Below are 18,644 nucleotides of genomic sequence, written 5' to 3' on the forward strand. Positions count from 1 at the left end.
AAAAAGGTTAAATAATCATTTCTTTCTAGATATAATATTTTGGCAGTCCTGGGGCTTGCACACACACTATCCTTGGGCTTTCTCAAGGCTAGTGCTCTACCACTTAAGCCCCAGCACCACTTCTGGCATTTGCGCGTGTGCGTGTGTAGGTGGTACCGAGGAATCAAACCCAAGGCTTCATGTATGCTAGGCAAGCACTCTACCAGTAGGCCACATCCCCTAGATAGAGTTTTTTTAAACACTGGGAGTAACTGATTTGTCCTACTTGGTATGAGCATCTTGTTCATAGAGGTATTCTGATTAACTTAGAAACAGGATATCTCTGATTGTTTGGCAACAATTTTGTCACCTTGCACTTGCCATTACCAAATAAAACTGTTAAATGTCCAGGTGAAAATGGACCTAATATTTCTTGTAGGTTCTCAGGCTTGAACTTGGGACTTGGGTGCTGTCCCTGAGCCATTTTGTGCTCAAGGCTAGCACTCTACTACTTGAACCAGAGAGCCCTACATGCTTTCTTTCTGAGTAGTATACTGGAGATAAGAATCTCATGGATGTTCCTGCCCTGACTGCCTTTCAATTGCGATCCTCACATCTCAACCTCCTGAGTACCTAGGATTACAAATATGAGCTATAGCACCCAGATGACCTAATATTTTTAATATGAGAATGTTAAAATCTACGAGTATCGAATATTAATAATCTTAAAGTTCAAGATGAATAGTTTAGATTGAGGTCTTGCTTTGCTTTTTAACCTGCAATATTAGCATGTGATTTTTATTAATTATATAGTCATTTTAAGGGACCCAGTGATTAGAAACATTGCAGTTTCTCAAATTTGAGTCAAGTTAATTCCTCTTGTTCCTCTTCTTCTTCTTCTTGTTGTTCTTCTTCTTCTTGTTCCTCTTCTTCTTCTTCTTCTTCTTCTTCTTCTTCTTCTTCTTCTTCTTCTTCTTCTTCTTCTTCTTCTTCTCCTTCTCCTTCTCCCTCTCCCTCTCCCTCTCCCTCTCCCTCTCCCTCTCCCTCTCCCTCCCCCCCTCCCCCCTCCTCCTCCCCCTCCCCCTCCCCCTCCCCCTCCTCCTCCTCCTCCTCCTCCTCCTCCTCCTCCTCCTCCTCCTCCTCCTCCTCCTCCTCCTCCTCCGCTGCTGCTGCTGCTGCTGCTGATTTACTAGGGCATTATGAACTGGCCTACTTTATCCAGGCAAGAGGTTCAGGAGAGCTCACATCTTTGGGGAATATTTATGGATTTTCTAGATCTGATCAGTGGCCAGTGGTCAAGCAGTACCTAATCTACAGTGTTGAGGCAGCTGCTAAGTTGGCTAGTCACACTTCTTTAAATTCAGTGAGTAAGGAGAGAGCAAGCCAAAATGAATTTTTAAAAGTTTATTATTTATATAGATAGCAAGGCAAGAAGAATACAGTGTCAGTTCCTCTTGTCTCTAGTCTCATCAGATAATACCAAATCTGAGAGACTGGATGGATGGATGACATAAATGATGAATGAGGTCACTCTTTCTGAGAAGTCAGTTCTAAACTATAACTAAACAGTTTTATAGTGTGAAACTAGATCTCAAGCTGAATTTAGATAGCAAGTCTAGTAATTCACTGGAGTCAAGCTAACAAATGAGAAATGAATCTGAACAACTTCTCACAAGTGTATTTTACCATGTTCTGGGGAGGATTGCAGGGCACTATGCTAAAATATATGTTATACTTTTGGTTTGTTCTTGCCTACATCGCCTGTGTGCTATGTGGAAAAGCTGTTTCTGTACAATCTGATAAGAAGTAGGGAGTTTCAAGCCAGGGCATTTTAGAGAGTGCCATCAATCTATAAGAGGTGGAAGAATAATCAGATAAGGGTAGGTATCAATTAATAGTGTCTGAATGAGTAATACAAGCAATGATGGTTAAGTTGAAAAATAATTCATTCACTGTGGAGCCATCTGAATAAACCATGTTTATAGGTAGACTATAAGGAAAGGCAAAAAAATACGTAACTTGTGAAAAAGTCAATGTCCCATGGAGCACATTTACTCATTTTGACATTTGCTTCTTTCGCAGATATTAAACTTTACTGTTGTCATTTGTAAGATGATATCTCACTGTTTTACCCATGGGCTGGTTGGCTTTAGTCTGTGATCCTCTTGCTTATACCTCCTACGTAGCTGGAAATCATAGGTATGTGACACCATGACTTCCTTTTTGAATGAGATGTAGGTCTTGTTAACTTTGTTTTCTTTTTCTTTTCTTTTCCTTTCTTTCTTTCTTTTCCTTTCTTTCTTTCTTTCTTTCTTTCTTTCTTTCTTTCTTTCTTTCTTTCTTTCTTTCTCTCTCTCTCTCTCTCTCTCTTCTCTTTCTTTCTTTCTTTCTTTCTTTCTTTCTTTCTTTCTTTCTTTCTTTCTTTCTTTCTTTTTTACCAAGGCTGGCCTTGAAACATGAACACATGAACCTCCCAATCTCTACTTTCTGAGTGGTTGAGATTATAGGTATTTATTACCTGGACCAGCCTATTAAGTTCCTTCTTGATGTCTCATAGATAATTTGGGTTTTGAATGTCCAAGCCTGATTTTTTTAATCTCTTTGTTATATGGGGATGAAATAATTTATCATTTTACTCAATCTGGAATCCTGGAAATAGTTCTTGATCTTGCCTTTTCCCTAACTTTTCATATCCAATGAATCATCAAGTTCTACTGGCTATTTATTAAATCAATCTTTTTCTCTCCATCTCCACCTCCACTGACCTGAGTCATCAGTTCACTGATCTATAGTCATGTCCTTTGAGTTGACAGTCCTCACTGCTAGGCTTCTTAAATTTTATTCCCCATGGCTACCAGAGAAGCCTATATAAAACATAAATCTAAATATAACTGGCCACTGCATTGCTCAAAATGCTTAAATGTTTTTTTATCATAAACAGTTTTTATCTCTCTGTTTCCTATCCCATCAATCTTGTCTCCTGTCTCCTCTTGCTTTGATTTTTTTCAGTAGTGAAATTTGAACTTAGAGTCACTTAATCTTGCTCAACATGTTTATTCATGGCTGCCACTTCTCCCATGATCCTGCTTTTGGATTTTGCTGATAAATTGGAGATAAGAATCTCACAGACTTCCCTACATCAACTAACTTTAAACCAGGATTCTCAGATCTCATCTTCCTTAGAATCTAGGGTTATAGTCATGAGATAGTAGCACCTGGCTTCCTTTTCTTTTTAATACTAGCCATCCAATTACCTACATATAATATTTGATAACTTCATCACAGTTCTGCCTGAAAACATTTTCTGTCTTTTTTGGCTGTCATCCTCTAAGATCTTATGGTCCTGTCCTATCCACATAGTCTTCCTTCTAGCTCTTAGGTATCCTTTTTCACATGGTACTAGGAATATCTATTAATAGTTATAAAGATCATATTTGCTTGAATGAACTATGAATGCTCCTGTTTCCTCTATCAGTCTATGAGTCCTTTGGGCATCAACACACAGACAATCAAGCCAGCTTTTCAGATCAAAGCCCCTAACTTGAGCCATCGCTCTGATGGTGCTCAAAACTGTTGAATAATGAATTTCTATGCTCTTCATTAATGGCTGTTAAGTGCACTGAAAACTTTCCTGGTGGGCTAGGGCTTTACATATTAAGAAAAATTAATCTTGGTGGGTTCTGTGATTTTTATTAGACTGTGATTAATACAGCAGGGGGCAGCACTGGAAAAGAGCCCTTTAAACACTCCATTGGAATAACCTCAAATCAAGCCAATTTCTCTTTACTCAGAGAGGATTACTGTAAATCTTGGTTGAGAAAGGACATGGCTTGATTTAATACAATTTACCTTAGAGGCAAAACAACAAAGAAAGTATTCTACTAATTGAATTATCCTCTCTGGGTACTTCTCCCAGTTAAATCTCAAGGGCAATTTTGCCTAGAGCAGTGTACTGAAGGCCTATTTACTGTTAAAGTTTCTTCCTACTTGCTTCTGTGAGGTTAGAAACTTGAACAGATTAACAACAGGTGGGTATTTATATTATGGACTTTGGTTCTAAATTCATAGATGTTTGTTGCTTTATACTTGAAGAAAATACTATTCAGAAATTTCACTGAGCTCTCTCGGAAAGAAGTTAATATGTGTGTGTGTGTGTGTGTGTGTGTGTGTGTGTGTGTGTGTGTGTGTATACACACCTTAGGAATAAATTGTGTTGGGGTTTATCATTATGAATCTTATTAGAATGACCTAGATACATTTTCTAATCAAGGAACATATTGTAAAGCAGCAGCTACTTTAGTAATTATAGAGTCTTTGAAAACTAAAAGAAAAAAAGTAGAGGTTCTGTTCCCTTTCCCTATTTTAGGAAAGGAACTATCTACACAGGGGTCCTATGGTTTAGTGACTAGCTAGCACATTCAAAAAGAAAAAAGAGAGACAAATAATATTTGTTATTAAAAAGGCAATAAATCAAGAAATTAAAGACAGCTATAGCTAAAAGGCAAACTCTAAGCAAACTGGGAAGTTTTTCTGTGCAAATATTTTATCTAAATGTTAAATAACTAAAACCATTAAAATATGCCTAGCATGATAAGTCTGAGATTTGAAGCAGAGCAAGTAGCTTTGAAAAAGCAATAATAAGATTAAGACCAATACCCTTTGCTAATAGCTCCAACGAAATGCTTTTATTATTTACTCCTTTCTTTGGCCCAAAGTGGTAAAGGCTTGAAGGTTCCTCTTCCAGTAAACTCTACCTTTAGGTGTCTTGATCCCTGAAAAGTAGATTTATTGAATACCTAAATTTCAGTTATTAGAGGACCATTCGCAAATTATTTGAAAAAAAAAACAGGAATCACTTCAATATAAAGTCTCAACTGAGAATATTTTGGCAAGGTATTTAATGTTTTACTAAACTCTAAACAAGAAGAATACAAAAGACAAAGTGATACTCACTAGACACTATGTTGCAAATGAACTTTACAACTTGGGGATGAGGGAGTGGGGAGAGGTAAGCAGGAGAAAAGGAGGTAACTGTCCAAAAAGAAATGTGCTTATTACCTTACTATGTAAAGGTCAACCCCTTGTTCATCACCTTTACAATAAATAATTTGAAAACAGAAAAAGAGTATGATGCTAAATGAAAGGACCTCTAGGATATAGAAACAAAAGCCATATAATGAGTGATTGTTGTCTTTAATGTACTATGTTATCTCTCATCTCTTTTGCTGTCCCTTGGTTATCTCATGTTGTTACAGTATCTCACTTTGTTATCTGATATATTGGATATATTCGTATTTGGTTATTTGAAATTGGATAGGGCAGGGGGGAAAACAAGATGAGGGGTAGGGATCGGGGGGAGGGAAATGGGGACCAAGACATAAGAAAGGGTATCAATGTATGTGAATTAATGCACCTTCTATCTGGCGAATAAATGTAACCCTTCTATTAATTACAATAAAAAATATATGAAAAAAACAGAAAAAGACAATACTGCCAGAACCAGTGGCATAAATTGGATTAAGAGATCATTTTAAAAACATGTTAACAGATTAGGAAATATCATTTCAAGTGATTCATTTTGATATGGCTTCTAACATCTCAAAATTATGACATAGTTATTTTCTTAGGTAATCGGAAAGCTGGGCAGGAACGTTTGTGAGACACTGATCTCCATCAAAAAGCTGGAAATCAATCTGTGACTCAAACAAAATAAAACAAAACAAAAACCTAAGGGACAGTGCCCAGGCCCTAAGTTCAAGCCCTAATATTGGCACTCACAAAAACATATTTCTTCAATTAATTTAATTAATTTAATATTTCTACTTTGCTTGCTTCCAAAAAGAATCTAAGGCTATGTCCAAAGATTCAGAGTTTGGTTTTTACATCTGGACTGTTAAAGTATGTGTAATATCAAACCATTTTAGTGCATTATGTTTTATGTATTTTATGACACCTCTCTTCCTAATATTTAGGGCTGTGTTATGTATTATGAAAAGGAAAAAACTGAGCTGCCCAAGTTGTACACAGGCTTGTTACACTATGTTTATGAAAATGCTTGTTACACTATGTTTATGAAAATGGAAGTAGACATTAAATTTTGAATAATAGGGAGAAGAGAAAAGCTAGTTTATCTGAAAAGATGCAGAGAATAACACAGGAATGATTTGGCTGAGTCATTTGGAGTTAAGCATAATAATGAAGGCAATGTTGAATTAATCCTTTTATTTTTTTCTCTCAATCAACAATATGTAAAATGAAAAGCCAGCTTCTTTATGAACAGATTAAGTGAAATGATTAATGTAGATTATATTGTCAAAACCACAGCCAATTGTTGTATTTTGTGGGGGGAAACCTGAGGAAGAGGGATTTAGGAGAAATACTTAGGGCCTTTGTTAAATGTAGTAAATAATATAATTCTATATGTACATTAGTTTTATAGTTATTTTCGGACAAGTAAATTCTCGATTGTAATATGGATGAAGAATGTGTTCAAATTCATTCACTCAAATCCTTTCTGTGAGATCTTTTGTTCTTTTTCTAATCTTCTTTGACGCTCATCTTTTTCATGAGATACATATTTCTTTTTTAACTATATTTTGTTGACATTTTTTTGATTGCCATTCCACTTATTCACAAGGACTATCTTAGTTTTAACTTGCTTGCAACAGATGCTTACCTTGTAAACCTAGTCCCTGGGAGTACATTTTGGTACTTCAAGAAAATTTTTCTCACTGTCTATCTCTTCACTGTTATTGGCTATAGTACTGGGCAGGAATACTCATGGTGACTTCAACTTCTTTGCAATTGTTATTCTGATGAAATATATTCCCATTAATATTCAATAGACCTCACATTCATTGCTATTCTTCATTTTGTGCTATGGATACAAAGCATTTTAAGGGTTTCAAAGATCATATTCTGGAATCACCTTAATTTAGTGCTAATCATACACCATGACCTTAGATGAATTATTTAACCTTTCAAAGCTTTATTCATTAATTTAGCCAACATTTATTGAATGATGTGTAGTGAATTTTGAGAGAGAAAGTAGATGTAATACCTAAAGTTTTCTCATCTGTAAAATTTAGCTAATGATACAGCTGTTGTAAGTAAAGTGTTTAGCACTTTATTCAATAAAAGTCTACTGTTACAATAAGGATTATTTTGATCAAGATGATTTTGTTTCATGAAATTGAAGAAGATACCAGGGGTCTCCCTCATGTTATGCAAGCCCTCTAACACTTAGCCACATCCCCACCTCTGAGAAAATTACTTTAATATTATTCTATAACTGTAACCCCTGCCAATTATATTGTATCCATTTCATTTAAAAATAGTAAAGCTACTCCATAAATTACTGATATTGGAAATGGGCTTTTCTAGAAGTATCAATGCAATGTTCTTAGATACAATCCAAATGTAGGCACTTCCAGATATAGTACATTTCAAACGTAGTCAGGCAACAACAAATTGGTAATGACAATCACCATGTAGATTATGACAGGAAAATGCTCTGCCTAAGTCCTGTGATTTATCTAATCTCCCACATTTCTTTTCAAATATATTTTCCATATATTTTATTGCAATTAATAGAAGGGTTACATTTTATTCACCAGATAGAAGGTGCATTATTTCACAAACATTGATACTCTTTCTTGTGTCTTGGTCCCCATTTCCTTCCCCCCCATCCCTCATCTGTTTTCCCCCCTTCCCTATCCTATTTCAAATAACCAAATAAGCATATATACAATATATCAGACAACAAGGGGAACTACTGTAACAATATGAGATAACCAAGGGACAACAAAAGAGAGGAGAGATAACGAAAGCAGTATGGCAGTTCCTCAAAAGACTAAACATAGAGTTCCCCTATGACCCAGCAATTCCACTACTTGGCATTTACCCAATTGTCCAGAAACAAGGACATACTAAATCCACTAGCACAGCGATGTTTATTGCAGCACTATTTACTATAGCAAAGATATGGAACCAACCCAGATGTTCCTCAGTTGATGAGTGGATCAACAAGATGTGGTATTTATACACAATGGAATTCTATCCTGCAGTCAGAAAAAATGACATCCCCCCATTTGTAAGGAAATGGAAAGACCTGGAAAAAAATCATATTAAGTGAAGTAAGCCAGACTCAAAGGAACACAGACTCAATAGTTTCCCTCATTTGTCATAACCAGTAGAAAACTTGGGCTCTCCTAGCAGAGATTTACAGTAGAACAAAACCTAGATATATAAGACCCTATAATATGATGCTAAATGAAAGGACCTTCAAATATATTTTGAAGTTTGGGTTATTACAATAGTAAACAAGTCCAAACACAAGTATTATTAAACTATGTTTTGTATCATGAGCATGAAAACATCAATATTTTAATCAGTACTGTTTCAGCTCTTGATGTATGTGTGGAGGGGGTTATCAAGTCATACTGATGCACTAAGTAGGAATTCTGTAGCTTGTAAAATCGAGTTAGGAAAAAAAATGGTTACTGCAGGAACTAGCAATTCCTGTTGACATTGTTAAAATGATTACAGAAATAACGTTTCTCTTTTAGTCAAAGAAAGTGTTAAAATCTTACACAGAAAAAAATTGCCTATAATGGTAGTTGAGAGTTTCTATAATGGTAGTTGAGATAGAAACTCTAGGATTATTTGTCATTTCAAGTAAAGACTCACTAGACAAAACTGCATCTGACTAAGGGTTGCATTGTAGCCTGTGCAAGATTTTTGAAGAAAACAAGGTTTGAAGCATCATGTTGCTACCCGTTGGTTCTTATGTAAGAACATTTGAACACAAAATGACATTCTCTAAAATTGGTCCTAGGAGCAAAAATTGTTGGACAAGTTTGCTGAAAACCCCAAATCGGCCCTTTGAGAAGGCATATGGGGCGGAGAGGGGGAGGGGAGACCTGTGTCAGCATCAGCACGACAGGCAGTTTGCCATTGACCAACTCAGTGTCGGACTTTTGGACTTCTAGACCCCGCTTATTATACGGGGAGTGTGGATGGGGATCCTTCAGCGAGCTCACTGATCTTGCTGCCTCATCATTGTTGTCATTTGGGCTAGTAAAACCGAGGGGCCGTCGTCCACAGCATTGCACATCTTGCTTCTCCACAGGCGTGCATTTTGCTAAGCATACTGAGAGCAAGGAAAGCCCCAGGGCTCCTTGTAACCTCCGTGCTCCACGGGGTCCCATCTTACCCGCCCCCCACCAATCTGGCAGAGCCCTCAACTGTCAGCGTTCAACTAGTGAGCAGCCCACAGCAGCCCGTCTCACTGCTCCAAGCCACGGATGCCACTGGGCACCTGACTGACTGACCAGGGGCTTCTACTTCGGGCTCCCCTGGCTGGCTGCTGCGCAAGCGCTTTTCACATACTTTGGAGCTCAAGCGGACCCCCTGGGGAGGAAAGGTAACTGCTGCTGGGTGGTGAGCTAGGGGCGGCGAGCTAAGCCCGCACTTGCCTTCTTGGCAGACGGACCCTAGGCTCCTGCCTCGTGCTGACACGCGCACGCGCACGCGTGTCTCGCGCGCGCCTGCCGTCGGCCCTGGGGGCGGGACCGCGCGGTAGCGAGCGGGCGGGGGGCTCGTTGGCGCGCGCGCCCCGCACCCGAGGGCTGCGGAGAGATATTTTGGGTGGCAGGAGGCCCCTCGTCATTTCCGCCAAGCAGCTCGTCGTGCGCCGGGGGCTTCACTCCCGCGCGCTAGGCGAGCGGGCAAGTTGGCTGCGGGGTTTGCAGCGGAGGTTTCTTCCCCGTAGTACCTCGACCCCTTCTCTGCAGAGCAAGCCATGAACTGAAGAAAGCCCCGAGGGAGACAGACCCGAGCCCAGTGGCGGAGCCACCGCCTCAGCTGGGACTGAGCGGACCTGGCGCGGAGCCTCCCGCGACCCCCAGCGCGGTTTGCTCCACGTCGCCGCTCGCAGCGCGGCTGCTGCCGCTGTGCGCGGTCGGCTGAAGACTCATTCCAGCCCTCGAGGTCGGGCACAAAAGCCGCTTTCTCCGCGTCGCGGGTCCCCCGGGCGGCTGCGGCCGGCTGCAGATCCCACCTGAGGGCGGCTCAGGCTGCTCACTTCGTTTTGGTGACTGAGCTCCGCACTCCACGCGGAACCAAGCCGGGTGGGTGCCCATGGCTCTCATCATGGAACCAGTGAGCAAATGGTCTCCGAGTCAAGTGGTGGACTGGATGAAAGGTAATGCCAGTTTGGGGGGAGGGCGAGGCGGTACTGGGACACTGAGGTCTTGGCACGAAGGAGGGAAAGAGGGCGCCCGTCTTGGCACAGCCTGCCATCGGAGTTGCCACCAGATGCTTGTAGTACACTAGCGGGGTGGCGGGGGGTCCTCCACGACTGGCAGGGGCCTGGGGTCCCCGCTCTCCTTTTGTCTTCAGCCGGAGGGGCGCGGAAAGCGAGAGTGCGGCGGGCGCCACCTGGTTGGAAAGCAGGGAGCTGGGCAGCGGAATCCCAGCGCATCGTGCCCACTCCCCAGCCTTCCTAAGCGCACCCCCAAGCCGAGAGGACACGGTGACCCTCTTCTCCCAGCTCAGGGCGAAGCCAACCCCCGCCATCCCCGGACCTGATTTCCCTGGTCGCCTCAATTGCCAACCCCTTTGTTCCTGGAAACTGGACGCCCCCTCGGTGGCTGCCCCTGCCAGGTGCCCTCTCCAGTGCCAACTCTCCTGGCAACTTTTCAGTCCGCATAATGGGGTCAAGACGCGGTCGCCCCTGTTTGGAACTGGTGACCCTCCCTCCTGTAGAGGTTGGGCTAAGGTTGCAGAGGTTGGAGCGAGCTACTTTAAGGTGGGGAAAGCGTGTTTCCTTTGGGACAGCATCAGGATTGATTGGGGAGGGGGGAGTCCCCACAATCTCCTGTGCATCCTCTGCACTCTTTTGCCTCCTCAGATTCAGGTGGAATGAAGCTTCGAACCTTGAAGCTGTTTTAGCTGGTTCCGCCCCTCCCCATTGGTTGTCATTGTTAATGCCAAGTGTAAAGTGGTGCACATTCAAGTATCCACTTATTTCTTCTATCTTGAGGGTTCCTTCCTGCACCCCCCACCCCACTTTGCCCCTGGAAAACCACAGTTAGAGACATCCACCCTCCTAATCTCAAACGTGGCCTCCCCCCCCCCCCCCACTTCTGGACTTTCCTGCCTCACTACCTCCCTCTGTTGTCCGAGTACAGGGGCTTGGAGAGAACCTATTCAGGCCCAAGTCTGTGGAGGGGATAGAAGAGATGTAATGAAGGATCCCTGGCCATACTTGGAGGATACTTGCCAAGTGTCACAAGCTTTGCCTGAGGTCCTATCTGACCACAAGAATGTTGCCAGACACTCCACGGCTTATCTTTGAACGTGTCTGTTCTAGAGATGAACCTGTCTTGGGGCTTCCTTACCAGCCAAAGACTTCCAAGCTCTACGTATGTGAAAATGAAAAGTGGAGTGATGGGCATAGATTGAAAGTGTTAGACAGAAACTCAGTTATATCCTCCATCGCTCCCTCCCACCCATTTTCTGCACATTCACTTATTCTTGTGGATTTTCCTTGGTTTATTTTGATCTGTTATTTGCCCCGTTTTTCTTCATTTACCTTTTCTTTTCTAGTATGTCCAAAGTGCTTTGTAACTGCAGAGCACCCGTGTAAATATGAGTGAATTGAATTACACCTAATTCATTATTTATCCACTGTCCCCCGTGTTCTGTGCATTGTGCTAAGGTGCCATGAGGGTTGTAAAGATGACTAAGACCAAGTCCTGCAGTGGCTCATCTTTTCTGCCGCTTATCCTCTTTCTAAATTTGCGATTGAAATTTCAGCTTCCTAGTTTCTTACCAATTCCCTCCTCCCCTTTTCCCCTTTTCTCACACATAGAAAAACATCCATCTCCTCTGTTTCTCAATCATAGAAGAAAGAACCAGAATATTTACAGGAAGCTAGACTTTTTAGTTAAAACTCTTTCTTGAAATTTGTCTAAAAGATTACTTTAGTTTGATGATTCTGTTGCAGCAATATCCAAAGAAAAGCTATCTTGCCTCCCTAGGAATGAGATTATCTTCATAGACTACCTTTATGAATTCCCCTGATGCTTGTAGTGAGTGCTGCATACTCCATCTTCTTTACCTCCCACCCTGTTACATTCTTGCAGTGTCCCTTCTTTCTACAGTTTCAGTCCACTGAAGGAAGTGCAACAAATGATGCATGTGATCTGACATGACACCTTAAAACCTCTTCGGCCTAAAACGCATTTTCTTTGAACTTGGGTTAACATTACTAGCTGTGATTTTAAATTCACATAATATTCCCATTGAGCAATTTGTTTTTGTACCTGTTGGTGACGCATTTTAGAGCTTCTTAAAAAGATCAATGGGGTAGCCAAGACAGAATTTTTTGTGTATCTTTCTATAATTAAGGATTGAAAGAGAATGACTGATTTAATTACCTGTTTCAACTCCCAGTTATCTGTTTCAAGTCCCAAATTGTTTACTGCTTAAATTTCTATAATACACACAAATTTGTTTGGAGATGCTATCTGAAAATGACATTTTCAGTAGTTGGGTACAATGAAAATTTCCTCAACTGATACTTTACACTGTTCCCTTAATTAATTTTTCTCTATTCTGTGCTCCAAGTAAACTTTAATGAGCTATTTACAAAATACTTTTTACCCTTTTCTCAGATTGAAAATGGTCACCCAATAATCTAGACTGTAGCTCAGAAGTGGTTAAACGTCATTTGATGTTGTATAATGTATGATGGTTTAAAGCCAGTACCAAAGAATTAACAGGATTCTGAGATGACTGCAACATTTGTGGGAGTTGTGCAGGTCATGCTCTAAATGTGAGTTTCATCATTCCTAACATTTAAAGCATATACCATATGTTTTCAGCTGGTCACAATCATGAACAATTATAACTCTATTTAGTAAGATATGTTTTGTATGTTTTTTTCAGGATGTTTTTCCTCTTTACTAAACAGAAAATAAACCATGAAAGAATAGATATTATCATATATTTATCATTCCAGAAAATTTATATAAGTGCTGCAAAAACTTAGCCATCACAGAGGAAAATGGAAGGGGAAAATTACAAGATTATTGAAGATTGCTATCATATATTGAAGATTATTTATGAAGGTGCTTTTATGCATAGCAATTCATTTGACATATTCCTTTTCATTTAAATATAACGTTTATTTTTAGTATCTAAGACATAAGATACAATCTTGTGCATTCCTAATTCCACCATTTATAAAATCTGATAGTTACCAAATTTTTACTCACAGTGAAAATTGGATGTGATAAATTGTCAATATGACTTCCAGCAAATACAAACTCCTTATGAGGCAGTAAAATGCATAGTTATATTCAGGATTATTCTGGTAGTGATTTTGGCTATTTGGAGATACCCCATAAAACCTTTAAGTGTACTAAAATTTATTTTTATAAAAGCATTTGTGGAGATAAAATATTTATCATTTCAGACATAAATTCAATCTTCAATTGAAAATTATATTCAGTTCTTTTGTAGCTTTGGTAAAATCTTACACATAAACCTTTTCAAAGTGAATAAAAATAGGATTTATTGAGGGACTAAAGATATAGGCATAGGTCTGGGAACCAAAGATCCCACGGTATAGGAGCTAGGGGCATAATTCAGCAGCAGAGCATTGCCAACAAACAAATAAAACCTAGGCAGAACTAATACCTGTTTCTAATCTTTAGTTCTTATTTATTTGGTTTCAGAGCCTGAATTCTTTGTCTGCAGTTGCTTGAATTCAGTTAGTTCCCATTTTTTTGACTAACTGAAATACAACAAAAACCTCTGAACACTTCAGGGTCTTTATTATTCATTTTACTACTAATTTTCCCAGTCCATGTCACACCTGCAATTTCAATTTTCTTTTCATACTTTTTCCAACTTTGAGACATTCAAAATATCCAGAGAGGCTGGACACTGGTGACTCACACCTGTAATCCTGGCTACTCCGGAAACTGAGGATCATGGTTCAAAGCCAGCCCAGGCACAAAAGTGTGCGAGACTCTTATCTCCAACTAACCACCAGAAAACCAGAAGTAGTGCTGTGGCTCAAGTGATAGAGCACTAGCCTTGAGCTGAAGAGCTCAGGGACAGTTCCCAGGTGCAGGGTTCAAGCCCCATGATCCCCCCCCCAAAAAAAAAGTATCCATAGGACTAAGTTCTATTTCTAATAATTTCTAATACTAGCTCCCACCATGAAATTTTGTTCCAGTGATCCTACTCACTTTCTGGGTCAGGTAAAATGGTTATAGTTTCCAGAGTAAACCATCAGACCTACATTACTGCTCTTCTCTTATGGTCTTCAGAATTCAACTCTATCCAAACTTGTATTATCATAATCCCTAAAATAATCTAACTTTTAAAGACAACCATTTTCTCAGCCATTTCAGACTATGTTGCTCTACTCCTTCCTGCTTAAACCTTCTTTTTCTTTCAAGAAAAATTTTCTGACTTATAATTTCTATGTTCATGACTCAGCCATCTTGAGAAGAGAAAATGAGATACATTTCGTTAGTTATAAAAAACAAAACTGATCGTTTGCACACAACCTTATAATAGAGGAAGATGTACCGAGGAAGTAATGCCTATTCAGTATAAAAGTTAAATGCTGAGTTTAAATGCTGTAGAGGAGAATGTCTGCCTTCTAATGAAGCAAAGAAGTTTTGACAGGTACAATGGTACTTAGTAATTTTTTTTCTTCCTAGACCTAATGCTTAGGTCGAAATTTATAATAATCAAAAGAGAAAAAGTTCAAAATTTGAGTTTACTTTTCTTGAGGGAGAGATCAGAAGTAATTTTTTGTCAGAAACTTAAAACCCTGTATACTATAAATATATGTTAGATTTAATTGATTGCATAACTTCGTTTAGGAAAAATAAGACTTTTCGTCATTGAAAGTGACTAGATAAACACAAATATTCATCTATTTGGTATCTAAATTTTTTGGAAAAGGAATTCTTTTCATTTTATGCCAAGAATACACCATTTTGACATGGATCATTCACAAGAAACATTTTTTCTTTAGTATTGTTAATATTTGCTTCTTAGGTTAACATTCATAATTTCACCCTAGTTAGGAAGAAAGAATATGCTTATATGATTATACTGTGGTCCTGGATATTCTTTACTCAATATATTTACATAGTTGGTGCTTTAAATGTTTGTTTTACATAAGTCATTCTTTGTTTTAGGGGAATTGGCCATTGTAAGAAATGCCAATGACTGACAAAACTATGCCAATACAGAGAAAAGTACCAATCATTATACTTGATATTTTTTAAGTTAGTGTTATGCGACCATCAGATGATAATATTACAAATCAAAAAGAAGTGTTTGGGAAGGAAGTGTTTTTTTATCAACTATTTAAACTATCCAGACATATTCTAAACAGCGTGTACATTAATGTACAGACACTGTAAGGGACTGGAGTTGAGACAGAATGATTAACCAGAAGGGTTTGTCTAGGGTTGTCTGGTTGAAGGGAGAGACGGGCAGGGGAGGGAAAGTGAAGGAGGAGTGTGAGTAGGTGGCAAAAAAGTACAAGAACAAATCTGCATTTCATAAAGACAATAAAACTCTCATCATGTTCTGAGTTTAAATAAATACCACATTATAAAACTTTGGCTGCCAAAAATAAGCCCACAAAGAATGTGTATTGCATTGGTACAGCTGTTTCAAATCTGTTTCTCAGGAATAATTTGGAAATGATGTTAAAATGAGAGTTATTTTGAAGATTAATTACATCATTAACATGATGTTGTTGGATATTTAAGATTTTTTGGCCCAAATTTTTATATGAAGAATGAAGATAGGCTTTTAAATATTAATAATGCTCTTAAAGAAGTGATAAATTATTATTTTCACTTCTAGCAGAACAGCCTCAGATTAGAGCTCTAACAGACAAAAAATTCTATGACTTTCAGCTTTCTGTGTGGCTTCCTTATGGTACTTCACATATAAGCCTTATTGTGAAAGAAGAGATTTTAGCTTCTATGAAACGTAGTAGAAAGATGGACCATCTCTACCAATTTAAATCTGGGGGAGCAGGTAATTTTGAAAAGAACTGGAGTTTTAAACTCTTCATTTTTGTCATGGTTTACTGTCTAAAAGCAGCAAGTATAGTCTTCAGTATGGAATCATTGTGTTGGATAACATCCAGTGAGTAAAACCCAATTTTTATGAATAATGTAAGCCTCTGTTTCTCAAAATAGTTTATTTCTTCTATGGTGGTAAAAGTCAAATGATCAAAAGAACTGAAGAGTTTGCTTTTGTTAAGCATTTTAAACATTTTTACGTTTAAGCAAACTTGGATATTATGTCCATAAAGTACAAAACAAAATTAGTCTGACTTTAAAGATGAGAGCAGAGGCCTAACAGGAATTTTAGACTTGCAGCAGGCTGTTTGAAGCTGCATTCCACAGACCTCCCAGGGTTATGAGTACACTCTGTTAAGCAGTTATGGACATCAGTGGAAAAGTTTTGAGATGTTGTAGCTGGGCTTAGGAAGGGTAAAATAAATACACTCTGTTTCTCCTCCCCCCACTTTTTTACACAAAGAGCAAAATATAACCTTTTCAGTCAAGGTAACAATTCCAAAATCTTGAAAATAAGATTGTTTAACCCAAAATTTACACTGACATCAATATATAATAAAACAATTGTTGTGCAATGTTAACTATAACAACATGATGGTTAGATATTTACTTGATATTAATGTTCTTGGAAATCAGTCTTGTTGAGTAGTTTGGGTTGTGTTAGTTGCCTTTTAAATGCTGTCCAGTGTCCTTTTTGATGTTGTTCTCTTGAACTTAAAGAAAATTTGTTTCCGATGCATTTATTATTTTAAAACAGGCATGCATCAAATTTTCTGAAGTAATACCTACAACAAATCAATAGAAGTCTGGCCTAAATTCTGGAATTGACTTTTTTCAACAGTTTATCAAAGAATATACAAAATACTTTCTAACAAGATGCTGGTTATGCTTACAATGCAATAAGTTAATAAAACTTTTAAGGTATGACTTTTTCAAGATGCACATAAACTGCTGTGTTCAATAGTAACTCTGTTGTACATTTACTTAAAGATAATAAAATTATAATTTTTAACTTGCAAAATTCTAGGCTTAACAATTAACCAAATGGCTTTAAATTAATGAGTAATTTTAACATTTGCTGAATATTTGCTATATTTTTGCTGTGTTGTATATAGCCAATATAGACATTTGTTTCTTGTGCTTTTCTTTATTCATTTACATAATTTTCTTTTTTAATTTATTTTTTATTGTAATGTATAGAGGAGTTACAGTTACATTCGCCAGATAGTAGGTGCATTACTTCTCACACATTGATACCACTTCTCATGTTTTTGTCTCCATTTCCCTCCCCCAACCCTCTTCAAATGATCTTGTTTTCCTCCCTTCCCTTTCCTATTTGACATAAACAAATAAACCTATATACAATATATCAGATTACAAAGATACTATAACTATGCACACTCGCACACACTCTTACTCACTTCATAAGTAGTATTTGGAACAATCACAGAGATTTCAAATATAATTGTATTTTTTCATGCTTTGTCAATTTCTCAAAAATGTCTGTTCATTTACATTATTTTCAAAAAGTTTCATAGTACTGAAAGTTTTTCCTTCCAGAGATGAAAGTTCATGTTTTAATAGGCCACTGAAGTATATATAAGTACATTTGGAAGAGAAAATGTAGATTTTTAGTAATGTTGCTCAAAACAAGCATATAGTAGTTCAGTTTCTAATTTTACTATTGGCCTACTGGAGCCAATGTGAAAACTAAGTTTCATACAGTTCAGAGTTCCTGAGTTATGTCAGGGCTTCTTCCCCATTTCCTTCCACATTAGTCCAGGAGGAGTTTCCTGGCAAACTCTCTTGGCAACAATGTTGCTTAAAATCAGTGGCACAAAGTCTTCTTTATTCAGAAATCTGTTTCCATGCCTTGTAGCTATTAGATCAGAGGCATTCAGTTTGATGTTGAATTGCCACATGCAAAGAAATATTTGACATTAGGCAAATTTTTCTTTCTAGGGGACTTATAGACATACTGCTTTGAGTTTGTAGTAAAAATCTGTTAATTGAAATTTCATTTATTTGGAATTTATTTGGGATGATTACATTGGGCTGTTACTGAAAATTATTTTTTACCTGTACATAATTGTACAAAGGAGTTGACATTTAACAAAGCAGTTTATGAATACAATATATGTTAATATGTGAAGAACATTTGTGTAGATCATTCTAATAAAGTATACAATACTGGAAAGAATGAATGCAGTGTTTTAAAGTTCTGTATTTTCCAAGAGTCATTTTATACTGCAAATATAGTTAGAAATAACTTGAAATTTTAGTTAGCATTTTTACATTTTAGGAGTTTCATTTTTTATCCTTAGGAGTATTTTTATAAACAATATATAATACAATTTTATTCTCCCTGGCACTCACCCAAACTGGAAAGGCCTCATGTACTTTATATTATTAGTAGTCATTCTTTTTTCTTTTTCTATTTATTTGTTGATTGTGGAACTTGAACTCTGGGCCTGGGCATTGTCCCTGATCTCTTCAGCTCAAGGCTACCACCAAACCCTTTGAGCCACAGTG

At 38.1% G+C, this 18,644-nt stretch overlaps 1 protein-coding gene across 5 annotated transcripts in view; it reads left to right on the top strand.

Moving 5' to 3' along the window:
- The first annotated feature begins 9,663 nt into the window (after positions 1-9,663).
- The window catches only part of Cnksr2 (connector enhancer of kinase suppressor of Ras 2), a 239,510-nt gene continuing 230,529 nt past the window's right edge, over positions 9,664-18,644 (top strand). For 2 of the 5 annotated variants that reach the window (XM_090326745.1, XM_090326749.1), the window contains exon 1: positions 9,664-10,183. In XM_090326745.1, coding sequence (XP_090182871.1) covers positions 10,120-10,183 — 64 coding nt within the window. In that variant the 5' untranslated portion in view covers positions 9,664-10,119. The remainder of the gene's footprint in view (positions 10,184-18,644) is intronic. The other 3 variants (XM_090326748.1, XM_090326744.1, XM_090326747.1) reach the window with 3 other exon arrangements.

This window comes from Megascapheus bottae, chromosome X, assembly GCF_031878675.1.
Source record: "Megascapheus bottae isolate mThoBot1 chromosome X, mThoBot2.hap1, whole genome shotgun sequence".
NCBI lineage: Eukaryota > Metazoa > Chordata > Mammalia > Rodentia > Geomyidae > Megascapheus > Megascapheus bottae.